This window comes from Poeciliopsis prolifica, unplaced genomic scaffold (genome assembly GCF_027474105.1).
Source record: "Poeciliopsis prolifica strain line A6 unplaced genomic scaffold, Auburn_PproV2 SCAFFOLD045, whole genome shotgun sequence".
Lineage (NCBI taxonomy): Eukaryota > Metazoa > Chordata > Actinopteri > Cyprinodontiformes > Poeciliidae > Poeciliopsis > Poeciliopsis prolifica.
In genome coordinates, this window is record NW_026562420.1 from 1,054,812 (window position 1) to 1,079,978 (window position 25,167).

General features: G+C 38.6%; 1 protein-coding gene across 1 annotated transcript; it reads left to right on the top strand.

Annotated features, from left to right (window-relative positions):
- Positions 1-1,486: 1,486 nt before the first annotated feature.
- Positions 1,487-24,594, top strand: LOC129376889 (general transcription factor 3C polypeptide 1). Its single transcript, XM_055056535.1, has 40 exons — positions 1,487-1,912; positions 2,134-2,346; positions 2,647-2,823; positions 3,514-3,657; positions 4,131-4,227; positions 4,307-4,430; positions 4,551-4,727; positions 5,282-5,397; positions 5,862-5,914; positions 6,002-6,351; positions 6,458-6,526; positions 6,802-6,935; positions 7,023-7,111; positions 7,189-7,342; positions 8,058-8,161; positions 8,383-8,513; positions 9,770-10,084; positions 10,202-10,347; positions 11,473-11,570; positions 11,679-11,775; positions 12,132-12,315; positions 12,422-12,518; positions 13,634-13,766; positions 13,854-13,941; positions 14,056-14,117; positions 14,242-14,350; positions 15,124-15,266; positions 15,347-15,489; positions 15,569-15,653; positions 15,736-15,848; positions 16,308-16,367; positions 16,555-16,648; positions 17,278-17,450; positions 18,490-19,053; positions 19,237-19,376; positions 19,568-19,672; positions 19,751-20,040; positions 21,342-22,282; positions 22,368-22,554; positions 24,139-24,594. The coding sequence occupies exons 1-40, from the start codon at positions 1,692-1,694 to the stop codon at positions 24,346-24,348; spliced, it is 6,930 nt and encodes a 2,309-aa protein (XP_054912510.1). The 5' UTR covers positions 1,487-1,691; the 3' UTR covers positions 24,349-24,594.
- Positions 24,595-25,167: the final 573 nt, after the last annotated feature.

Here is a 25,167-nt window from a genome sequence, read left to right on the forward strand (position 1 = left end):
CCTCAGCAAAGTATATGGACTTTCTGACTGACCACTTTTTCATGGTTCAAAAAGAAGAGCCATACCTTCAATAGCAAAATCATCTTCATGCATGACAATGCACCATCTCATGCTGCAAGGAATGCCACTGTGTCATTTGGCTGCTATGGGCATAAAAGGGGTGAAACTCATGGTGTGGTTACCATCCTCCTCTGACCTCTGACCTTAGTGAGAACCTTAAGAGTTTCATCAAGCAGAAGATCTGAAGGTGGGATACAGTTCATATCAAAACAGCAGCTCTGGGAAGGTTTTCTGACATCCTGCTAAGAAATTCTAGCAGAAACTCCACAAACTCACAAGTTCAATGGATGTAAGTGATAGATGATATCAAAGAAGGTTCTATGTTAACATGTAACTCTGTTAGGGTGTTTTTGAATGAAATAGCTTTTGATTTTAGTACATGTGACCACTAAATGCTGCAGATTCAAAGAATGACCGTTTGCAGTTCTTTACAATCCATAAAATGTTTAGAAAATCTGCCGAGCATAATAATTTGAAACAGTGCATTTTGAAGTTTTATTAGTTTTGAAAAGGATATTGTCCTCCTGGTTTATACTGTAATAGTTTATGACTTGAAAACTATATTGACCATCATTTGCATTGACCATTTAAGAAAATCTGAGAAAATATCACTTGCATAATAATTTGGAACATGGTGTATGCGGCTAATGAACATACTGTTCTTTAAGCACACATTTCTGTGGTATTTGGATCTGATATTATATTCAAATTTTAAATGCTTTTCTTAGCTCTAAGCATAAATTTCATTTCATGAATGAATTATAATCCTTTGTGTCATGATTTTTTTTCTGACAGAGTGAATTGGAGGTTTTTCCAATTTTTTTATTTTTATTTTCTTAAGGCATAAAAAAGGCTGGAAGAAAAATTTTGGAAGAAAATAAAACAAAGTATACATATTTTTTTTATTTTTTTAGGTGATTAATTGTAATTTTCTCCAAATGCAAATTGTTATTTGAATAATAGAATAGTAGGAGGAACAGGGTCGGTAGGCATGCTTTTGTTTTGTCTGTCGGTCATATTGGATTTAACAAAAAAATGGCCAGAAGTTGATAGTGTATTGAAAGGGTTAACAGGAATGAATGCCTGGAAGCATCAGTCTGTGTATTATACATTTATTTTGCTTATTGAGTTGAGTTACTGAAACAAATGATTTGGGCCTGTTAAATATAATTCTAAAGAATTGGATGAGGATGTATAGAATTGGAAAATAGAATAGTTACACAAATTAATAACAAAATAAATAGTCGCAATATGAAAGGGAAAAAAAATGTGTGTAAGACGAGCAAAATCCTCGCGTTGGCCTCCAGACCACTGGGCTTCGTGAAACCGCTGCTTTTTAAAGTGTCCTCGAGCGCCGCCTTGAGACGAGGTTCATTCATACATACGTACGTGCGTAAGGTCAAAGTTGAATCATGACGTAAACAAACATTAGCTGGAGTCTGCAATCTGGTTGCTCCAGATGCGGTACCGTATTGTCAGGCATACTTTAATGAAAAAAAGTTATTGTTTTCTTGATTAACAGCAAGAAATAAGAAGAAGAATCAAACGGAAGGGAGCCGAACGGGTTCAAAGGTTCGGTTCGATTCGGTTTGCTCGCGTGGCGGCGTGTAGCATGCAGGGCTAGCTCAGCTATGGATGCGCTCAGCGTCGTTGTGGATGAAGTGGCTTTGGAGGGACTGGACGGAATAACCCTCCCGACTCTATGGATAAGACTGGAGGACAGAGAGCCCAAGTTTCCCTTGAAGCTGGACGGCTGCACCAAGGGTTTCATCTGGAGGTCTCTGGTTAGCAACGCCGACCTGAGCTTCTACGAGCTGCCCGAGGAGAGAGAGGACGTCGAGCTGTTTGATAGGTGCTCGTTTATCCAGCATGTTCTCTGTTTAACTCGCACAAATCAGTCTATGCAGTAAAATGCATGCCTAAAGATGACGTCATCACCATCGCGTTCCAATACATGGAGACGCATGGTGTTTTGTGCTTTTCTTTATACATTTTATTATTAAAGGTTTAAGCCTAACATAAACCTTAAAGTGGTTTTCCCTTTGATATCTTGTATTTTTTGTTTTGTTTTAGGTTTAAGGACATCGACCCAGAGACGGGCTGTGAAACACAGAAACAGAAATTCTCTCATGAGAGAAGAGACGTATATCCTCTTCATGTCATTCCTGAGAATAAGGATGGCATCCAAGGCTCGTGTGTCTTCTTTAAAGAGAGGAAGAACGTCACGAAGCAAATCCGCTCCAAGTCCTTCGCTCCTCTGGTTAATCTAGAGGAGGCTCAGGAAAGGTCGGTGCATTTTAATAGCAATTCATGATGATAATGATGAGGAACATGCCCTAAGGCAGAGACAATTGCCAGTAAATGTGGTTGCTCATGTTGAGCCTGCTTCAACTGGAGGTCTCTTTTTGTCAAAGCGGAGATGTTCCCTTTCACTGTCACCACATGCTTGCTCTGAGAGGGTTCCTGCACAGTCAGTGATTCAATGAACTTGCCTAGGCTTCCTTACATCGATAACTGTTTACCAATGAGCTTTCAACCTGTTTGGTCACTTAAAGCTGAATACATGTCTCTTACTTCACCCTCTAGATATGGACGAAAGCTCGTGGTCGTGGCTTCCCAGGCTCTGCGCTTCCGAACCCTGATCGGAAGCGACAGCGATCCCGAGTCAAAAATCAGCAACGACTCGTACTGCGTGCTTGAGAGAGTTGGCCGGGGCCGTTGGCAAGGAGAGCTGCAGAGCGATCTGCATGGGAGTCTGTTCAAGTAGGAGACTCTCGAGATGTCCTTCGCTTCAGTCTGCTGTTACAGTAGCTGCGTTTCCATTGCAAATGTGCGCAAATCTTTGTTTTCTGCTAATGCCCAAAAAAGATAATTTCACAATTGCGGCGTTTTCATTAAGAAATAAAATGAATACGGTTGTTCACATGAGGAGTTATTGAACATTAAGGCAGTGACAGATGTAAACAGTTACATAATACATATTCATAATTCAGCCAAACAGAGGAGACTTTGGGGTCTTATTCAGACGTTGGAACGACACGCACCTTATTCTTGAGAGCGGCTACACATGTTTTGGGGGAATTGTAGTCAGTCATTTTACGAAAGAGCTATGGCTTCAACACGTTGGAATGACTCACAGCTTTTTATGAACTATGTGATGCTGTGAGAGCTCTGATGCAGCCGGCTGCAGATTGTCTGAAACAATCCGCAGTTCTTCTTCAATGTTTTCGTCATTAGCAACATCCGGCTAATAAAGAATGAAGTGTCTCTATTCCAGTTTTGCAAAAATATTCTATTTCGAAAACCCCACCTCATCCTAGCGGGGGAAAACCTTTAATCAAAACAGTTTTTGCAAAATTGGCGTGCTTGCTTTAAGCAATTTCATGGTTGATGGAAACGCAGCTAATTGTTATTTTAATGCTCACACTGACACAAGCTGTTGATTCTGTGCAGGATAGATGCTCGAAAAATGCACTACTTGAGGAAGTGTCTTGTCAAGCATGAACTGATCACCATGCAGTCTTACGTCAGACGGCTGAAGACGGGACAGCAGCAGCACTCCATTCTGCTCCTGCTTAAGCGTTTCCATGTTAACAGGTCTGTTTTGTTTTTCAGCACATTTAGTCAACTCTTATAAATAAATTTAAAGCGTGTGAATCGTAAGATGCCGATTTACGAACCCCTGTAGTGTCAATATAATTACATTTATATATTTGATACAGTCAATATTAGTATAGACCAAGAATGGTCAATACTTTAAGCTTCTGGAAGCTTAAAACAACAGGAGCAACTGTGACTATGTATATTTAAAGTATGTAGTCTGGATTAATAAACCAACTAAACAAAGACAGAATAACAGAAAAGGTTTTGTTGGTGTGTATGTTGTTTTTATCCATTTCTACAATTGTTTTCATGCTTTCCAAAAGCAAAAAAACATCAAAATAAATTTAGAAATTCCACTTAAAAAAAAAAGTCTCAAAGAAAATATATATCTTTTGTAAATAACCTGTGTTGTGATCCTGTCTCATTTCATTTTCTTGTGGTTCACCTCCTTCTTTCTGCTCTCTCAGGCGGAACAAATACGACATCCTGATGGAGCACGTGTCCGACTTTCTGCTGCAGCTGCCTGATCACTTCACCACTGTGGACAATCTCAAAGAGCACCTTGTGAGCGTCTCGAGTGTGTGACTGCTCACGTTTCTTCTTGTTCGCTTTGCCATTATGTTCCTCCGTTTTCTTCTTTCAGAATTTGAACGAGAAGACCTTGAAGCGTCTGTTCAAAAACCTCCGATATAGCAAGCTGGTGGAGTTTTGTCAGTACGCTTTAGAAGACTTGGATCCCAGTGCTGAACATTGCACCAATAAAAATGGTAAACGGGATTTATTTCATACGTGACCACCACAATGAGGGATTATTTTAGTAATTGTTTTAATCGGAGTTTTTGGTTTAGCGCCTGATGAGTGATCATTCCTGTCTGCTTCTGCTCCAGGCAGTAAAGTCCTTATTCGCTGCATAAAACTCTTGAAGCCGTACGGAAAAAAAACTCCTGCAGATTTTGACGACGACGATGAGGATGATGACGACTACACTGAAGGAGGAGGAAGAGTTCTCCCGTCTGAGGGACGAATCATGGAGAGGGATATCATGTCGCAGGCCTACCACATCAGTAAGTTAGATTAATTTAATAATGAGAAATCGCAAAGTAAACCGATCATTTTTAAGCCATTTATAAACTATAAGAAGTGAAATATTACAAGAAATACAAAGGCAAAGAGTAAAAGCAGATCTTAAAATAGCCTTTTAAAAAGACGAGCTGCTCATTCCTCACTTTCTGTCATTAAATTTTCCTTATTTTGGCCTACATTTGACAAAATTATTAACTTTTACAATATACTAGACCAATGAGAGAAGCATTGTTATTTTTTATTTATTTCATAAAATTTGAAAACATATATACACTATTTCTTTTTTATTTAAAAAGCGAGATGGTCTGAGTTAGTTATACTCGTTCTGTTTGGAGAAATGGGCCAAAATTCCAGCATTTGACCCAAATGCTAAAGTTACGAGTTCACCCTTCTAATTTTGAAGGACTTGATTGAAAATCTCTTCTCTTATTGTGGCATTTGGCAAGTAAAAATAATTGTTTCTCATGTTTCTCCTTATTCCTAAACTGTGGAGCTAAATATTTTCTTTCTATTTTTTTTTTCTTTTTCCACTCAGTACTGTCTTCTGGTACAAAGGGAGTTCCTCACAGAGACATTGGACTAAGAATGAACGTTGGTCGGCTGGAATCTCGCATGATCTGTCGAAAGATGGACAGAGATGGTGTTATTAAGGTAAATTTAATTGTTTATTTCACCCTAAAGTCTGTGTTTATGTTAAGAGCAAAGTCTGTTCTGTCAGTCAAACCTAACCTCCAGTTAACAGAAAGTCTGACATAAACCCATAATGGGTTTTTCTGCAGCTTTTGCTTGGAACCCTCTCGGGGCTTAGAGGGTTTGTTTTGGCTCCCACTGGGTCAAAACAAGCGGCTTTTTCGTCCATCGCTTGTTGTTGCTTGTGCGTCAGATTTGTACAGGAAACATGTGAATATGAAGGTTCCACTTTGGGACTTTTGTCTGTTTAAAAAAAAAAAATGGAAAAAAAAGTGTGATTATTTGTACATTTCTAACATGTTAAAATCTCTAATTAATTTAGCAAAATAAACATGTTAAAGGGTTAGGATGTCCTTTTTTATAAAAGAAAAGTTACATCTGTTCTTCAGTCATTTTATTATATTCGATTCTTTTCCATCCTACAGAGTTTTATGGAGGACGAGGGTCGGCAGAGGACCACAAAATTTATCAGCCACAAGTCTGTATAAACGATTGACTGTTTTCCGTTTTTTGGATTCCTTCGTCTGCAGCTCGTCACTTCAGTTGTAATCGTTTCTCTCTACAGGTGCGCGAGCGCCAGCGATCAACTCCAGCTGTTTGCTAAAGAGCAGGAAAGGAACAAGCTGCTGTCCTCTTCAGCGTCGCACAAGTCCGACACCAAGACATCGTCCACCTTGAGCAAAAGCCGCAAAACTCCCAAAGCCCAGAAGGGTAAGAAAGCAGGCGGAAGTCGAAACAAAGACCAAGAGGAGGACCAGCCGGTTCTTGTTGATCACACTGAGGATGAAGAGCTGAACGGAAAGAATGACGAAGCAGATGAAAAATGTGGAGCAAAGAGGAGAGAGGAGGAAGACTATGTGACAGGAAAGCAGACAGAACCTGATGCTCCCGATTCACAGTCTGCTCAAGCTGAGAGTGAGAATCTAATTGATCATAACTTTTGACATCTCATGAATTATCAGCTTGGTGATGTGTTTAAAATGTTTAACTCTGTGTTTTTATCATTCCTGTCATTTCTCAGGTGAGAGCCCGTCCTGCAGCGGATCCAACAGTGCTACACCACCTGACTCCGAATCCATTCCTGCTCCAGGTAGTTTGACAAGAATAGACCGTAGTATGTAAACTTTGTCCAAAGTGCAGCTCTGCAGTCATCTGTGGCCCGCTCTGAAGGATTTTGTAAATTTAAAAAAAAATCTTTTAGGGCAACATTTACAGATAAACTACATCTTTAAAAAAATGTTAGGAACAAAAACCTAACCTATGTCAACCCACTTTTTCTGAAATGGAAACTGAATAGCTCAGATAAGAAATCAGTCAATGAGTTAGGGTTTTGGTTTGCTAACATTTCTTTTCTTGCATCAAAAGAATCTCCAGTGGAAGGAGAGGATCAACCCAACTCGACTCCTGCCAGCTCTTTGTCTCAGAGTGAGGCTGTGCATCCATCTGACAACCCGGCGAACGCCGAGATCGTTGAGATTGACAGCACCTTCCAGCCGCAGGTGATGACGCCTTATTGTCATCTGTTTGTTTTTTCCTCATGAAAAGGTTAAAGTTGACCACTTTTTCTTCCCCTCTTCTTCCTTCAGAGATCCCATGAGACCTACCGCCTGCTGAAGAGGAAGAACATGATTGTCGAAGCAATTCAGAGCTTTAAGATCATAGAGGGCTTCTTCCCGTTAGTTTTGTTTCCTTTGCTTTGTGAAGTGAATTGAACTCTGAAGAGGAAATCTCAACATGGTTAATTGTTTTCAGGCTGCAGAAAATCATCAATGATGCAGAAAAGAAGGATGGCGTCAGCTCAAAGTGTTGCAAGAAGACTGTTTTGCGGCTTGTCCACAATCTGTCCAGGGAAGGCCTGCTGAAGCTTTACAGCACCACTGTCATACAGGACGGGGTCACGAAGAAGGTAGGCAGACTCCACTCCACGGGTGGGAAATGGCCTGCATTTGTGTGGAGCCATACTTGAATTTATGCTAGGAGAACCACATGCTGTCAGCTATCATGAAGTAGTCACCAAAGTTATTACAGCTAATATTAATTATCACTTATTAATTAATATTAATGAATTGGCAAAAACTGAAATTGCAAAAAACATTTTGCTAACTGAAATAAATAAAAATGGTAATTAATGGCTGAAAGCTATAGTTATCTGAAACTGTACTGTGTTTATCAATCATACTAAAATTATAGATGGAATATGCTTTGTTTTTGTGTTTATGAATTTTTTTATCCGCCTTTCAGACTGAAACACAAGCACTTTGTCACCTGTCACCAAATTACGTCACTCAATTTTCCTGGCTGTTCTAAAATGGCGACAGCAAAATTTGGGAGAAAATATCAGAATCAGTTGTTCAGCAATAATTGATTGCTTTTGCTTTTGAAAATGGTTTCTCTTGTTGAGTATTTATAACAATTAAACTAACCAACTAACTAAACTAAAACTAAACAATACTTAACTAACATAAAATAGCAAGCACTCTAATAACTAATTAAAACTGACTTAATTAGACAAACAAAAGTCACATTGAAATAGGACTAAACTAGAATGAAAATACCTAAACTGTTAACTCTTGCTATAATGTTTTTGTGATTTCTTTCTCTTTTTTTTTTCACACACGAAGGTGGACATAATTGCTCATCCATCCATTCAGCCGAGTGATGGGAGGGTCAGTCAACTCATTGAACAGATCCGGTTCAGGATCTCCAGCTCCTATGCAGCTGGACGGTGAGCACCAACAAGAAATGCCATTTCTACTGAGGTCCAGTAAAAAGTTCTGCGTCGTTGTAGGATAGGAAGGAGTTTTTTTTCTCATCTTCCCTCCAACCTTCCTTGCCCCCCACAGCGACCACAACTTTGATAAATAGCAGCTTACGCCATGTTTGGGTTCTGATTGCTTTTTTTCTTTTAACTTATGTTCATTTAGTCTTTTATTGTCTGTCCCTCAGTCTGCAGGTTGCTGAAGAAAAAAGAGAGCAACTCAAATCAGAAAAGGCAACCACATCAAAAGCACAGAAGAGTGTCTCAAGAAACAAGATGTTAGGATCTGACGAAGACGCAAGCTTTAAGCCCACGCCAGGTTCTCTGTGATTACTTTTACTGAAGTATCCAGACAACACTGTGGTTTCAGGATCTTTTATTGATATACATTATTAATAATCACTTGTAATGACACATTGGGATTTAAGTGTTTGTCAAGCCAGCTTTTGTAAGCAAAGATGTGCATATTTGTTTTCTAGTTGATAGTTTGAATATCCATGTTAGAGGGCTCAACCAAAATGTGCTGGTGGGAGATTGTCACACTATGACATGAAGTAGAAACAACACAGTTTCATAGTATTTTCAAAAAGAATTTAAAACAAAATTGTATAAAATATTCATACTTTTATTTAAATTGGAAACTGAACTATAAACAATAACATTGTTTTTGGGACTATTTTCCAGTAATTTGTTGATAATGGAATAATAATGTAAGTTTGCTCTCTCAGAGGCCAACAGACTTTTATTTTGTAAAGAACACTTATTAGTGGAACTGAAAGACATTTGAAATATCTAAAATAAAATAACCAAAAGCAAAAAATAAAATTGAAAAAAAAAAAAAAAACCACACAAAATAGAAATCATAAACAAAACGGACTGTGATGTCTGGAAACAAAATTCTTTTTCAAAAAATAAAACACATCAGAATGGAAACTATCACTCTCATTTTAATTTACTGTACGATTGATTTATTAATTGCTTATTGTGACAGGCATATGCAAAAAACACATGCACAAAAAGAATTCTAATAAAAAAAATTAATAAAAAAAATTGTGGGGACCCCAAAAAATTGCCGCCCTGACTAACTGCCTCTGTAGCCGTCTGGCCCAACGTATGCTAAATCTAGCATGTTGATTATTATTAGAGTTCTAATTAAGAATTTTAATTTTGATGCATCGACTCAAGCAAAAATATGAAATAAATCTGCAAAATTTGGTTTTGAAGTGCTACAGATAGTTTGCTCATTGCAGTTTCAAAACAGCTGCAGAGTGATCAAAAGTATTTCTTTCCTCTGAGAAAAGCAAATCTGCCGCTTATAGTGGAGAATATTGTTGAGCTCGATAATTCCATCCCATCTGTTAATGAGGCTAATTATATTAGAAAATGTTTTTATGGCACTTTAAAAAAAAAGAAAATTAATACAATTTCAAGAATTCCAGGGAGTATAGTGCCTAATTTGTTATGGAAAACAAATAATTTTGCCGTAAGACAGCATTATAAATACATGCAATTTCAGGACTCTTTGTGATGTTAACTAATTTTCCAACTGTATTTCTTCTCTTTTGACTTTTATAGTTCCTGGATTGGGCAAAACGTTGGGCTTCCAGCCCAAGATGATTCGTCTGCGTGCCATTCACAGTTTCCTCTGGTACCTCATCTACGGCCACCCGCTGCGGGACAACATGACCGCGGCTCTCTCTGCCAGTCAGAGTCCGGCGGAACCATCCAGCTCCGATCCCGGCAGCTCCGATCCTGGCGCCGGGCTCCCAGAATCGCAAGCAAAGCAGGACGAAACCTCTAACCCGCCTCCAATAGACGAGGGATTAGGTGATGAAGAAGGGCTGCAGGGTGATCAGTCTAAACCGGATCCATCTGACGCCGACATGAAAGGTAAGAGAGTGGCATTGGGGTAAAGTGATAAAAAAAACTACAGGCATTTCTATGTAAAGCTACTTACCACTTAAGGCCATTAAAGAAACATATCTATTTCCTGCATCTTTCTGACAGTGTATGCTGATGAAGACTCATGGAGGAGATTTATCCCTCCTGTTCCTCTACACAAAGGCTTTACCAGCGGCTGGGCGATGGTTCGCAGTCTCCTCCTGTGTTTGCCTCTCTCTATTTTTGTGCAGATCGTCCAAATCAATTACAAGGTAAGAGCAAAGTTTTATGCAGATGTTAAAGCAACATGTGGTGCTCCAGTAAATCCTTTGTGGTGAGCTGAATACTTTTTGGTTGAAATTAAATCAAAAACTGTTGATGGTCAAGTCATTGACCCCAGATTAGGAAATGAGAGATAGAAAAACATAAAAGCGCTTTTTCTGTTTATCAGTTTGTTTCTTCATTGTCAAATCATTTTTATGTTGTTCTCAGTCAGATTTAGAAATTTCTTTGGCATTGCATCAGTCACACCCTACTTATAACCTGACAATGCCTGATAAATAGGGGCAGATCTATTCAGTCTAATTCAATGCTTTGTGCTCTGAGAGACAACAAGTGCTATTATTTATTTTACATTATATTTGGATTCCTAATTGAACTTTCTGAACCATTTGAAAGGTTTGTTGCAGTTTATTTTTACACGTTTGACCAAATTAGTCAACCTATTGTTTTAGTCAGCTTCAGTTTTTTATTTATTTATTTTACATTGGCTTTTATAGTTCTATTTGCACTGACTGAACAAATAAAAGCTGTGTTGTTTTTACATGTTTGACCTAGCTTGTGAAGCTATTGGTGTATTTAAGTGAGCTGTACTAGTGCAGAGTTATCAAGTACATTTGTATCTGTGTATAAAAAGAAAAAAAATCTGCACATGAATTTCTCAGATATCAGTATTGGAAGTAAAAACAAAAGTGGCTCTGTACATCCATAGTACTTAATCTTGCACTACGTTATGCTGTTGGCACCAATAAAAAGTTTTTGTCCTGATTCCTAAAACTGATGGCTTTTCCTGCTTTGCAATTAATTCAGCTAATAATTTTGGGGGTCTTTCACGGAACATTGAAATTTAATTCCCAGTTGATTCTTGAAATGTTATAAAATGTTTAAAAAAAGCAAACAAAACAAAATTAGCACAACAATGTGAATTCCACACATTCGATCCTAACATACATGCATTATTCAGCATCAAATGTGAAAGACATACTTCAAAGATATGACAGGACATGATGTTTCACAAAATCCACTCTATTTCCTCATGGTTAGACACGGGAAACATCCTTCTTTTTTCTTTTACGTTTACAAGCAACAATTTTCTGCTTATGCTTGTGCGTCCGCAGGTGGATGAGCTGGAGGATTACCTCAGTGACTCTGTGAAGCAGCACTATCTTGTCAGAGCGCTGCCTGCTAGAATGAAAAGACAGCTTCTTTACAAAAGGTGATTTTCATTTCTTCCTCTTTTTCTTCACCTTTGAATTGAATTTTCTGTCAGAAACCATGACCTTGTCTGCTGAGCAGCAATTACTGCCATTTCTTTTTTCTCCAGGAAATACATTTTTGCCTTTCATGAGAACCTGCAGAAGTTGGCCTACATGGGTTTGGTGCAGTTCGGTGTAGTTGAGAGATTCAAAGACAAAGACCAGGTACTGAGGGATCTCATAGATGGAATTAAAATAAAAACATTTATGTACTGACCTATTCAATTCATTAAAATACTATTAAAAATAATATTATTAATATTCTAACAGTGTTTTTGGTAATTTAAGGAACTTTATCATTAAGTGAAACACATTATATCATTAAGTGAAACACATTATACAGATTAATTACACACAGATTGATGCTTCAGATCCTCTGTTTCTGCTAATTAGGATGATTTTCTGCATACAGCTAAGGAAAATGTGACATTTAACATTAGAATGCTACTTATCAGTCTGGTATTCAAAAATTTCAAAGACAGAATTTGATTATTTCTGTCATTTGTTTTACTCTCATCCAGGTGTTTCTCTATCTGAAGCGCAACGCCTCCATTGTCGACACAACCACTTCGGAGCCTCATTACTGGCTGGTGCAGGAGCCGCCTGATTCACCTTTCGAGAGGCGCCAGTACACGTTCAACACCGCCGAGGACGTGGAGAGCTTCTGGTTTGACCTGATGTGCGTCTGCCTCAATACGCCACTGGGTACATTGACACATCAGCACAAAATGCTAAATCATTCCTTAAAACAATGTTAAGTAAAACAGTTATTTTAAGATCTGACTAATGTCTCGGTTTTTTTCTTTTGAAGGGGTGGTTCGTAGCAAGAGAAACAACCCGGACGATGTTTCGTCGCCTCCTTTTGTGCACGATCACAACATGATTGCTGGAATGAGTTACCTGCTAAAGTAAGCAGAATAAATTCTTCATGTATTAGAAGAAAAGATAATGTTAGAAAAAAAAACTATTAATTTTTGTAGAAGTCTTTCTAAAGACACTTCTAAATCGAAAGTGTCTTAATTAGGTAAGGAGAAAAAAAAACATATCTCATTTGCCAATATACAGCATTATTTGAGTTTGAATTGATATGAGTTACAACAACAATCCATTTCCCTTTGGGATGAAGAAAGCATTTTTGAATGTTGAAGTTTTGAATTATATATGCATACAATTTCAGGACCTTTTGAAATTTTATGCAGTTTCCAAGCTTTCGAGCTTTCGTCTCACAGAGCAGTGCAGGGGAAACTGTTAAGGTTAACTGAATCAATAGTACTTTGTATTATGATTCCTGTGTGATGCATGAGCTCATCAAAAGGCTCCTGATGCAGTTTCTCTGGCCTTAGCATTACAATAAAGTCATTGAATTGTTTCTTTATTTCTCATGGCTCCCCTAGTGAAAGAATATACGTGTGCTTTCTGTCTGTTCTGTAACCAAGTGGATTATCAAACGATGTGAATGGAATGAAGCCCTCCCTATAAAACTGTGTTCTGCTCCAGGCTCTTTCTGGAGCAGAACACCAGATTCTAAAATCATAATTTAGAATCTACCTTTTCAGTTAGATCTAAATTATGGCCCTCCACCTCTGTGGTTTATTATAATAGTTTGGACAGTTCGTTGCTTGGTGAAGAACTTTGTATGAGCTTACTTACATTCAGTGTGCGTACGTGTTTGGAAACGATCCGCCTCTCAGCCCGTTTGTCCTTGTTTTTGTGGAGTTGTGGGAGCGGATTAGTAAGGTCCAGCGTGGGAGGTGTTGTTTTCAGTGGTGTGTATCTTGTTGCTGCAGTGAGGCTGCACAGGGCCTTCAGGAATAATAATAATCATCTCAGCTGTTCTATGGAATCTCCAGAGGCTCTTCCTGTTGGCTTCAGTGCGGCTGCTCTATCGCACTCTGAATAACAGATAAAATGATGTAACGTTACATAGAAGCTTGCATCTACTTGTCGTTCACTTTTTTAGATTGTGAATTAAATCAGCTGTAATAATTAATATCTTTCATTTCTCCCATGTTTGCTCCCTCAGAGGTAGCTATGAAGTTTGTGACGACGGCTCCGTACCGGGAGACGGCAGAGGAGCAGCAGGTCTGGACTCTGAACTCTTCAGTCATCTGAAACGCAACTGGCTGTGGACATGTCACCTTCTCACCAATAAGCCGGTACCATAAACATCGGAATAGCAGGCCAAAATTGAAGCAGTATGTAGAAGTAAGACTTTTATTAACTGATATTATTATCATTTCTAGAGGCCAAATATTTCAGAGGGACCAGATTCCAAACTGAGACTGAAGAGCCTGCTGAGTAGAAATTCCCTCAGAATGAGTCTTCAAGCTGGTGAGTTTCTTGAAAGGCTTTTTTTCGTCACTTGTATCAAAACCCGGTGAGTTATCGTGAAGTTCCCGAGGTGTCATGTTGTTCCTGAATTTAACATGACGTTTGTAATTGCAGGAAAAGGCCTCACACCTTGTTATTTGACCAACAAGCGAACTCTGATCCCAGAAAACGTTGAGGTATGACTGCGTGTCAGCTTCCATTTTTTCTAATATCCACTTGCTGTAACTGCAAAATCATACTAATTTAAGTTTTTTATATCCACTTGCTGATTAAAAATATTATCAATTTCTCTGTAAACAGATGGGGATAGAGTCAGTTTTAAGAAACAAGCTGGTGGTTGGAGGAAAGGGACAGACGAGGAAGAGGAAGAAAACAGAAGTGATTAAGGCCCCACGCAAGAAGAAAAAAGGTATTGTGTTGTTTACCATGAAACATGGTTCGGAGGTGCTTGAAATATTTTTAGATTTGAAAGGTGTAATTTTTTTGACAGTAAAATTTCCAGGATGTTTTCTGGAGGGTTTGTAAAAATTCACAAAATCTGTTGAATGAAATCATCAATATCCAGACCTTAAAAGTTTAAAATGTTTTTCTTTTTATTTAGTAATATTATTTGTTTTTGTATTTGTTTGTTCAGTGGAACTCCACATCTGCCGAGCTCATTATAGGAGCTACTTCTCAGTGAAACACTGGTAAAAACATTAAAAGGTCAACAGGGGAGCCAGGTTTTGGAGACTTCCTGTGGGCGGACAGAAGTTTTTAAAGAGATAAGGGTCCAATTTACATAACAAAGTCAAATTCTTCTATTTCATATTTGATATGTAGCTTTTGTATAACAACTGAAGGCAACAGTTACTTGATCGCACTATAAAATGGCGCCGTGTGCCTGGAAATGCGTAATATCGCCCCTTTAAAAACAAAAATTAAAAGTATGTTTAATAGCTGCTTGAAGGTTGCTGTTTGCTAAAGATACTTTTAATTTGACAAGCGAGACTCTGTGTTACATATGTTCTAATTTAATGTATCATATTTCGTATTCAATGCACTGAACTTGGGTTACTATGCAAGAAAATTCTTAAACCTTTAACTGTTGTAAATTTGAAACTGAGCATACTGAAGCCCTAAAAAAATGAACAAAAAATAAATACCTGAAATTCCACTATTGTGTGTGCATTTGTTGTACAGAACCTAAAAAACGCAGTCGAGCCCATGATGCGACTGACCACCAGGCCCTGAAGAGAATGACCAGACACCGAGTCTACTGGTCCGTTCAGGAGGATTCAGTCATGATGCTCTGCTCCGTGGCATCACACCTGCTCAACAGCAAGGTACAAATACCCATATGCTTTCTTTTTTTACTGTTTTCTTTTCCTGTTATTTTTTCCTTTCTTTCTTTCTTGTTTTGCAGATAAAAAGACCGTTTGTGCCTCACTGTGTCGTAAGAGATCTTCTCCATGCAGAGTTTGACATATCAAAAGATAAAACGTCTGTCGCTGTTGGACGTCGCACAAGATACATCCTGAAAAATCCTCAAACACTTCTGAACTACAGGTGGGACTAGAGAGCACATGTTAGACTGAACTTTTGCAATTAAATTCCTCAAGGCGTTTTAATGAGCTATGCGTCTCAGGATCTGTTTGGCTGAGGTGCATCAGGACAAAGCTTTGATGAGGCTGCTGGAGAAGAACAAACCTGCTGACCCCGATCAAGCAGACGTGCGTTAATCCGTTTCTATTTTCTTCCCGTTTCATGTTGACGGTAGGGGATGTGGATTCACACTTGCTCATTGTGTTTCAGGACTGCGCCAAAGCCTTCTCGGAGTACGTGCGGCTGCTGAGACAGAAGTTCAGCACCATCATGTTTGATCGCAACCTTGTCATACCAGACTCTCAAGAGCAGATCTTTGCACGGTAAGAACAGATCACTAGGTGTCCAAAGTGTGGTTTAGGGGCCATTTGTAGTCCTTTAAAATGAGTTTTGTTCGGGCCCTGACGACAAGTCAAGATTGGAGAAAATTTGCCCAACAAAATAGAAAACAATGGATGATCCACAACATTTCTAAATTGCCTTTTTCTTTTAATAAGGCAGCAGTCCAAGGCCCATTTTTATGGTTTGGATCTTTATTGATATACAGATATATTTTTTTTAAGTTTATTGTTGAGCAAGTAAAACTAAAACAAAAAAAATTGCAAGAAACAAATGTGTGCACTTTTAAGTTAATTTTTTGACCCCACGGCAAAAAAGTGCCTTAGCTCTTTCTGAAAATGTAGTTCCAGAAAGAGCTGGAGTTCTTAAAGCCAACACTAGAATAGATGATTTTTGTGTGTTTATCTTTAAAGCAGACCATTTGCATAATGTTTCATCTGCAGATTTAAAGTTTCTGCGATAGACAGTGGAAAATATGTCCCATCCAAAGACATCATCAACTGGTAAGGATTTTTATGGATTTCACAACTTTTGACTCAGTGAGGTGTCTTTGATATTTTTTGTTTTCAAGATGTAAAGCACTTTGAACTACCATGTTGCTGAATTGCATTATACAACTAAACTTGATTGAATGTTTTTTTTTTTTGGTTTTGGTGCCTATCATAGTTTGTTTGTGTTTATTCCTCACAGCAAAGAAGACATCCATGCTATCGTCTTACACAATCTGATCCAGAGCTCTCTGTCTATGACCAATGGTCAGATGAAGTCTTTCAGATCATTTCAGGTGACAAAACATAAATGTAAAATGCAATAGGACATTATTTAAGCTCTTATTGTTGCGAGGTGTTCATTTATTGTGAATTTTATCTTCAGACGTGCTTCTGCTGGTCTTCTGTTGAAATTTCACAAGAAAAAATGAGCATTATTATGTTATATTGACCATTTGAGCTTTACATTGCATTATGTTATAGTGTTATTCCTTCGTCAAAAACATATCTGGAGTGTTGCTCTGATTAAATCCTTTAATCTCCCGTGCCAACTACTCAGACATTTGTGGAAACTGAGTTTCTTCTCAGTGCAACCCTTGTAATAATGTTGTTAAGGGGTTAATAGAGATGACTTTCTGAAAGTGGAGTTTCAGAAAGAGCTGGAGTTCTTAAAGAGACAGAGGCCCAATTTCAAGGTGTTAAATTATGAAGTAAAAATTATTTTTAAGTCATATTTGATGCAACATCTCATCACTGCTGATGTTAACATTTACTTCATTGTGCTGCAAAATGGCACTGTATGGCTGGAAAATACATCATATTGCCCCTTTAAAATATTTTGATTGAGTCTCATGACCAGATTCATAACATTAAATTATGAATTCTTAAATTTCTGCCAAATGAAGTTTTATTTTTCATGTTTTAGACTTTCCACACATACAGTAAGTATAACCCGGACCTGCTCTGTCGAGTGTTCATCCAGTGCAAGAAGAGGCGCATGTTCAATCGCCGTCGCATCAGTAAGACGCTGGAGCCCAAGAAGAACCGAGGTCTGCCCATGCTGCCCATGTCCTTCCAGATGTCCCAGACCTACTACAGGTCAGCGTTCTTATTTCCTGTATAAGTGATTTACATTTTTTAAAATTCAGGTTTGAACACAAAAACACGATTAAAACATTAATGTTTTCTGCTTTTAGACATATATAAATAAAATGACAGAACATAGCAGTTTGCAAAAACTGCGCCAGTGCAAACCTCCAACTCTTAATAATCAGTTTTGAGAACACAAAGCTCTGTATTATTTCTGCCAACTCATAAGTCTCAGACAAAATTTGAACCATTTTCGTAATGAATTATCCTCACAGCTGCTTCTTTGGCAGGAATCGTGCTCAACTTTGATGCTGCTTTTCTGTTTTGTGTTGTAAGTTTGGATGAACAGAGCCAAGTTTGCCAAAGTGCCATTTATGTTTCAGTTATGTTGCTGGGGGTTTGTTTTTGTAGTTTTCTTGTCACATATTGGAATTGATCTGATAAGTAAAAATTTTCTATTTACATATATAGAGATAATTTTCTCTCTCTCTCTCTCTATATATATATATATATACATATATACATATATATATATATATATATATATATAGAGAGAGATCTTTATTGATATACAGATATATTCTGTATATCAATACATATATATATATGTATATATATATGTATACATATATATACATACATATATACATATATATATATATATATATATATATATATATATATATATATATATACATATATATATATATATATATATATATATATATATATATATATTATATAGAGAGAGAGAGAGAGAGAGAGAGATTTTATATATATATATATATATATATTACTTTCTATATATGTTTGTGTTTATGTTATATATATATATATATATATATATATATATATATATATATATATATATATATATATATATATATATATATATATATATATTATGTTTTTTTGGTTATCAATATTGGCCCAAATTCTGAAACATACATTTTAGGGTGACCTGAAATTAATGAAAAAATGATATCCAGTAATTGATGGAAATTAACAGCTTAAACAAATAATTTGTGTGTATTTTATTTTCTGGCAGGCATTTTGTGTGGCGCTTTCCGTTTTCCCTGTGCACTGACTCCTTCTGCTTCCTGAGAAATTTAATAACCAGAGGGCCAGGGGCCGACAGGCCTACCACCGCTTTCTATCACGAACCTGAAAACAGGTCACAAACCGACGAGGAAGTGTGCGACAGGAAAACGTCAAAAAATGCCAAGCATGGCTCTGAAACGGAACCTCAGATACAAACAGCTGGATCCGAATCCACAGACAAAGTCGACAACAACCAAAGTGTAACGCGGGGAGAGGAGAAATCCCGGGAATCAGAAGAGAAATTTGAGAGCACAGAAGAGAAGAGCCAATCAGATGAGCAGAAAGATCCATCTGAAGATGATGATGCTTCATCCAGCAGAGAGCAGACGGATGAGTCGCCGAATCCTCCAGACCTATCAGATATGCTGCAGTTCCCTCTGAGCTCTCCAGGGGGCGCCTGCTTGGTCTCCCTCAGCCTGATGACTCTGGGATGGCTGAACATCCACGTGTCCATCCCCAAGCAAATCGTAGTGGTGGACAGCAGCCTGGTGGACAATGAAATAGTCAAGAAGTGAGTTCCTGTTTGAATGAAACCAGTGTCTGATCAGCTTCCCATTTTTCTTTCTTTTCAAAGATTTGAAAGAAGTTTATTTTGAGATAGACAAATCAAAAATAGCTAATCTTAAATAAACACATTTTGTGCATTAATATTGCAAAAATGTGATATTAAAAAATACGACTTATTAATTTCCAGCATGGCTTCTTTGGAAGAAGATGATGATGACGATGACAATGGGGATGAGTGTGATGGAAGAAAAAAGCTTCAAGTGAACGCTCACCAGGCGTCACACACCAACTACTTGTTGATGAGGGGCTACTGCTCTCCAGGGATTGGTAAAACTTTTTGTTATTATTTTTACTTTTCACTTTTATTTCCGCTGTGTTCAATGAAATTTGTCATTCTATTGATGGTGTTTTTTTTTTTTTTTGGAAAAACATGTTTTTTTCTTATGCAGCAGTTGTTCTTTGAAAACACTGAGAAAAAAACCTTCAATTTAATAAATGCATTTTTTGTTTTGTTTTAGTTAAGTTGCGCAATCTTAACATGAACGACAACATTGTGGTGGAGTCGTGCATCCTGAATCTCAGTCTGCGAGACGCTCCCGCTCACCACATCTTTTGTGAACAGAGTAGGTATCAGAGGATTCAAAACTTGCACGAGTAAGTTTTTGAGCTGTAAAAATCAAAGTTTTTGTTGTTGTTTCTAGCTGCTCCGCCTTTGGAGTTGACCAAATCCGGCCCCTCGCTGCTGCCCCCTGTCCTCACCCGCATCATCCTGTCGCCGTCCTACTCTCCGCCCACTGCAGAGGAGTGTGACAAGCGTTTGGTTGAGGACAGACAGTACAGCACTCAGGACATTGAGGCGTGCGCTCGGCTCAGGAGGAGTTTAGACGAAGCCGGTGAAAAGGGGTTGGATGAACGGGATCTCCACGTCTCTCATCTCCACCTGCAGGAGGCGCAGTCTGGACGCACGAGGAGCCTGCAGCAGTACCTGAAGGTAAACGTGCAAAGCTAATGTTGTCTACTCGCTGCTAACCTTTCACTTTTGCTTCACAAGTTAATGAAAGTTAATATAGAACTGAAGAAATGTTGGAACAGCTAAATGAACTTTCCCAAATAGTTGTTGAGATATCGATACATCTATTTTTTTAAAGTTACTGCATGAATAACGGTGATCTATTTTGGTGTATGCAGCAAATTATGTTGCCCATATTTGGCTTATAGGCTGCAGTGGCTGGACATTTTTGTCACCAGCTGCATTTCCATTAACCATAAAATTGTGCAAATTGCAAGTACAAAGTCAAATGAATAAAAAAATAAATAACACTGCAATTTTGAAAAATGTTTTTCACTAAAAGTTTTTGCACCACAATAAAGTAAATTTTTTTTTTGGCCATATCCATAAGAATGTATTTCGCAAAACTGCAATGGAAACACTTTTTTTTTTTTGCATCACACAAGTCATATGATCAGCAGCCGGATGTTACTACTGGCGGAGACAACAAAAAAAGAACAGGAAGTAGTAGAAGGATGATGTTTTGTATTTTTCAGACAATGTGCAGCTGAATTTTCACATCATCACACAGTTCGTAAAAAGTTGTGTCATTCCAACCTATTGAAGACATAGGTCTTTCGTAAAATGGCCAACTACAATTTCATGCGTAGCCACTCCCAAGTACAAAGAACTTGTCCTTATACTTGGGACAACGCTTCCCCAGCCTGTTGTTCGGAAAAAATGTCAAGAAAAAACTCAAAATAATTACTATTCAAAAGTATAAGGATGAACAGGGGTGATGAATTTGACTGGGAATAACAGCACTGTGGATGTCTTGGGCAATTGGGTGCAGGATGTTGTATGCGAGTGTAAATATATGTGGGTGTGTAAATAGATATATATTATTATGTAAATATGCAGGTAGATGTGTATGTATATATATGGGTGTATACTTACATCTTGTTCAGGGAATATTATCAGAGGAGACACCGGCTGAATTATGAATATAACTTATGTAACAATTCACATCCGTTACTGTTGTGATTTTCAGTGACTTATTGCATGATCTATCTTATTCACATGTGATTTTAATTGAATTTCTTATTTAATGGACAAACTACAATATCAAAAAATTGTTTTTTCAAATTTTTTTTTTTTTTTACATTAATAGGATGTCAACAAAGATTTGTGCACATTTGTATTGGAAATGCAGCTGGTGTGATTTTTTGTGGATGGAAAGTCGTAAAAATCTGGGATCCTCTTGGGCAAAGTAGATGTTTCTGATAGACGCTTTTCTGCTTCAGGACCTGCAGGAAGAAGGCCAGGTGGTCCGAGTCGGCAGCCTGAGCGTCCGCTGGGTCCTCATGGAGCACGCCGAGCCGTGGCTCCTGACCGTAAACTGCAAGCAAATGTCTCAGCCTCACGAGAACGCCAAGAGGCGTCCCCACCTGACGAGTCAGTACAACTTCCCCTTTGCACGTAAGAGGTGCATTAAAGCGATGCAGCTGGAGGCCGAGGGACCGCCTGCGAAAAAACCTGCATCTGACAAAGAGAAGCAAACAGACAGAGAGACCTGGGCTGATGGAACTGGGAAACCCAATGCAGACGATGGAACTGGGAAACCCAACGCAGACGATGGAACTGGGAAACCCAATGCAGACGATGGAACTGGGAAACCCAACGCAGACGATGGAACTGGGAAACCCAACGCAGACGATGGAACTGGGAAACCCAATGCAGACGATGGAACTGGGAAACCCAACGCAGACGATGGAACTGGGAAACCCAATGCAGACGATGGAACTGGGAAACCCAACGCAGACGATGGAACTGGGAAACCCAACGCAGACGATGGAACTGGGAAACCCAACGCAGACGATGGAACTGGGAAACCCAACGCAGACGATGGAACTGGGAAACCCAACGCAGACGATGGAACTGGGAAACCCAACGCAGACGATGGAACTGGGAAACCCAACGCAGACGATGGAACTGGGAAACCCAACGCAGACGATGGAACTGGGAAACCCAGTGAAGCTGAACAGCAGAAAGAGCAAACAGATAATGGAAGCGGAGATAAAACACTGATTTTAGAAACAGGGAAAGAAATGTCGACACAGCCTGAACAAGAAGGAGAGGAGATGGAAACTGAGCAAGAACAAGTCAGACCAAGGAGGTTCAGAAAATGCAGGTTAAGTGGTGAAAAAGTGGAAGAGGCTGTAGAATCACCATCAGTCGATACAGAGTGAGTTTCCCCTGCAGCGTGCTTTAGCCACACTTCCCAGATCCGGTTATTTGCTTTGTTCTACCGCCGATCTCGTCTCATGCAGGGAGAATTTGAGCTTCATCAGCCGGCCGTGGCGCTTCATCGACGGAAAGGTGAACCGGCCGGTGTGTAAGGCAATCCTGGAGGCGGTTCTGTACCACATCATGTCTCAGCCGGGCCTCACTCAGCAGACGTTGCTGGAACATTACAAAGACGCCCTGCAGCCTGTGACGGTGCTGGACATCGTGCAGGTAAATGGAAATCCACTTACGACAGGCAGCAGGTTTTACGTTCTCTTCTGGAAATGATGTTAGTGGAATTTTGGTTTTCCTGGTTCCTGCAGGAGAACGAGCTTTGCACTGCGTTTGCTGAGGAGAAGATGCATGCTGATGCTGCATTTCTGAGAAAATAGCTTTGTTTTTTGTCATTTACATTTTGATTTCTAGATTTTGTACATCACAAATCAACTTAAGAAAGTAAATGAAAGCAAAATTAGATAATTACAAAATGTCAGGTCTGACATTTTGGACAAATTTGACCTTTTTGACTAATGACATTCAAAAAACTGTCCATTGTGAAGGAAAATAGTTTTAAAAAATATATATTAAGGACTTCATAAAGCCTTTAATTTTACAGTTTAAATATAAACTGCTGTTGATAAAAATAAGAGATTGACACACGAGACCAAACTGTGCTTTTGCAACAATGGATGGTTTCCTGAAAGGTTTGAAGAATAGAATAGTTATTTATTAATCCCAGCGGGGAAAAGTGTGGAATTATAGTTAGTCTTTTATTACAATATGTTGGTGTTAAGGAGATAAATAAGTCTCACCGAAGGTGAAACACTGAGTCAATCAAAAACGAATCAAAATGCATTTTTGTTATTATTTTATTAAGAAATGAAGCAACGAATCTGAGCAACGACTCCCCTGGCCAGTCCAGGGAAGTGAGGAAAAGCATCTCTTTTGATATCCACCAGTCCTCTTACAGAGACGGGAGCAAAAGGGAGTATCCCACCAGCTTCAGTTTACTTCACAACTCTGGTATTTGTACTTGCAGATTGTGAGGGTTCGACAAAAGTTCAGTGCTTTACAGATCAAATTGATTGATTCATTGAAATAAAGCTACTTTTTTCATAACAGTTGGTCATTAATTGAACATAAGCTTCACTTAATGAAGCTTATGTTCATTAAGTGAGTATGCTCTGTATAATAATATCGTGGCACGTCTCTGCTGTTTGCCTGGAATGTGTGGACATTTCTGCGCTGGTCAGGAGAACCCAATCAGAGATGGTTTGGTTCCAGCTTCTGCATCTGGAGCTGCAGAATAACAACTCCTTATTAGGAAATATCACTCAAAAAACTGAAGCTGTTAGAAGTAACACAAATCATTAGTTATGCAAGGGGACAGAAAACAGTTTGTTTACAGCTTTTGGTGTGGCTTACAACTGAGAGTAATCAGTATGTTTGATTTAAACAGATGTTTTCCATGTAATCTGATTTTAAGATAATTAAAGCAAAACTGGTGCCTACCCAGACTGACCTGAAGCAAATGTTGAGAGGCTGGATGCACCTTTCACCATTTTTTTTTTTTGTAAGACATACCATATTACAGTTTCCTTCTGCTTTATAAGTCTGCAGTTTGTTTTAGTTTTATCACATGAAGAAAGAAAAGAAAATGCATCAAAGTCTGAAGTTGAACATGGCAAAAGAGGAGAAGAATGAACCTGTAATTAAAACTGAAGATTTTTTTATTTGGCAAGAATCGTATGAAACTCGCACCACTGAGCCTCTAATTTTTGACAACTAAAATCTGGTTCTTTGTTTTCCCACCAGGCACTTCTAGAATTGGGATGCGTAACGAAGAGAACTTTAGTTAAAGACCCTAAACCTTCGCTGTTCAGGAGTTCTGCGCCGGCCAGCAGGGGGAGCACTGTGGCGACAGAGGAACCGGACACAGTGTTTTATGAGCCCACCATCAGCTGCTGCCTGCGGCTCTGCAGGGTGCTGCCCAACGAGCGACACTGGAACAACAACCTGCCGTGAAGCTGCTGGGCCTCCTCGACTCGCACAGCCCAGGAGGACTGTCACGGTTTTTTTTTTTTTTTTACGTTTGCTCTTTTGTGTTGAGTAAAAAGTTGTAAAACTAATTTTTGCGAATATTTTTTCTCTGTAAAGATATGGTTAAATGCCAGCATTTTGTTCAGTTGTATAAATTTAGTTGTATCAATATTCTCTCTTAGTGCTTAATCTATAAGTTTAAAGTCTAAATAAAACATTTTTTTCTAAAGATGTTCTTGCTTTCTCCTTTGATTCCTCCTTCCTTTTTTGCAGCGTATGTGTCCTACCTCCTTTTCTATAACCTTAGGTCAGTCTCCTCCCTCCTCTGTTCTTGCTGCTCGGACAGGAACTGCACACTGTTTACGTGCAACTTTCTCTTGTTGTCTCTGTAAATCTTGAAGGGTTCAAACGTGCTTAAGGAAATGGTTTATGGCTTCAGGCACAGCACAGTAGCTACGGGAGGATTCTCAGGAAACGGATAAAATATTCGGGAAGTAAATTGATGAACTGCTCCAGATTCTGCTTGAGCTTCAGTCTGCTTTTCTTTTTTTGTTTTTGAGCACAGATTGACTTAATATGGTCCAGTGTTACTCTGAGGTCTGGACTCAAGTCCAATAGGTGGGCTGTCGTGTGCATTTAAACTCTTAATGGGTCAAATATGTTTTAAAGTCTTGAAGAGACTCTTCCTGTTTCCCCACAGCTTGCTGACAGCTGTTCTAAAAATAAATGACCCCTTGAAAAGGGCATTTTGTATTCACTCAGATTATTATTGTCTACTACTATGTCTTAGGAAACTGAAAATCT

Bases quoted from the DNA above. Each gene is read 5' to 3' on its own strand.
- LOC129376889 (XM_055056535.1), top strand. From the start codon at position 1,692: ATGGATGCGCTCAGCGTCGTTGTGGATGAAGTGGCTTTGGAGGGACTG. The intron at 3,658-4,130 runs GTCTGTTTTGTT...CTGCTCTCTCAG, and splicing joins AAGCGTTTCCATGTTAACAG to GCGGAACAAATACGACATCC. The intron at 6,352-6,457 runs GTGAGAATCTAA...GTCATTTCTCAG, and splicing joins ACAGTCTGCTCAAGCTGAGA to GTGAGAGCCCGTCCTGCAGC.